This window comes from Pundamilia nyererei, unplaced genomic scaffold (genome assembly GCF_000239375.1).
Source record: "Pundamilia nyererei isolate P.nyererei 1_Seehausen unplaced genomic scaffold, PunNye1.0 scaffold00520, whole genome shotgun sequence".
NCBI lineage: Eukaryota > Metazoa > Chordata > Actinopteri > Cichliformes > Cichlidae > Pundamilia > Pundamilia nyererei.
In genome coordinates, this window is record NW_005187921.1 from 1 (window position 1) to 1,134 (window position 1,134).

Here is a 1,134-nt window from a genome sequence, read left to right on the forward strand (position 1 = left end):
ATACTTCATACACAGACCAGCACCTGCACATTTTTTCTTTAATTTAAGACTAAATTAATAAAAAAAAAATGAATAGTCTGACATCCTAGGTGATAAATAGACTGGACAGGTCCTTATGTAGGACTTTCTACTCTGTTCAAACACTTTCTACTACAAGCCTCCTTAAACTCATATTCACTGTTTGTTTTTCTGCTCCATCTCCTGAGCCCATGCTGTTCACTCATTGACAGAGCTGTTTATTAAAACAGCTGCTGGATACAAACACACAAACTTTATCAGTCAGTTGAGGGAAGGTGACAGTAGTGTCATAACAGGGTCATGTCCACAGACCTGGAGACACGAGGAGAGTTTTTGGATGTGTTTAATAAATGTGTCCAATCTATTCACAGAGCACACGATGGCCACACCCATGGAGGATGTTGGCAAACAGGTGAGTTTATTCAACCCGGCCTGGGTTCGAGTCTGACCCGCAGCCCTGTGCTGCATGTCTCCCCCTCTCTCTGTTTCCTGTCAGTCTCCACTGCATCTATCTGTTAAAGCCAGAAAATAAATTGGATTAGACGGACTTTTTGAAAATTGTCTACATCCATTAGTATTTATCTTATATTAATGGAAGTGTATTCCTGAAGTATACCATGAAATTCTTTGCATAATCAGTTGGAGTCAAATACAGCATCAGCTCATGTCTTCTTTGCTCACGTCAGGTGTGGCGTGGGGCATTATTCATGGTGGACTTCATCCTCTCAAACCCAGTCATGTTCAGAGGAGCTACAGTCCTAGAACTAGGAGCAGGGACAGGCTTAACCAGCATCATCACAGCAACCATAGCTAAAACAGTCTACTGCACAGGTACGATACCTTGAAGCACGTACTCTTCTGTTGTTAAACTTAAACACTGAAAACAACATTTACAAACTAACAGCAACATATCGGATGCTGAGTGCTCGCACTGTGGGCTTTGTTTTGTTATCCAGTGAAAGGAAAATAAAGATTGCAAACAAGGAGATGGGGGTTAGTGAAAACCACTGTTAGCTGCTGTGGGCAGTGCAAACTTACCTAACAGTTCGTTCTTATTTCACACTCTGTCCAGGACTTAGATCGAATAACAAATATTTGACTGTTTGTTTAGAGCTT

At 41.4% G+C, this 1,134-nt stretch overlaps 1 protein-coding gene across 1 annotated transcript in view; it reads left to right on the plus strand.

Moving 5' to 3' along the window:
• The first annotated feature begins 37 nt into the window (after positions 1 to 37).
• The window catches only part of mettl22 (methyltransferase 22, Kin17 lysine), an 8,155-nt gene continuing 7,058 nt past the window's right edge, over positions 38 to 1,134 (plus strand). Inside the window, exons 1-2 of the mRNA XM_005754196.1 lie at positions 38 to 430; positions 705 to 849. Coding sequence (XP_005754253.1) covers positions 356 to 430; positions 705 to 849 — 220 coding nt within the window. The 5' untranslated portion in view covers positions 38 to 355. The remainder of the gene's footprint in view (positions 431 to 704; positions 850 to 1,134) is intronic.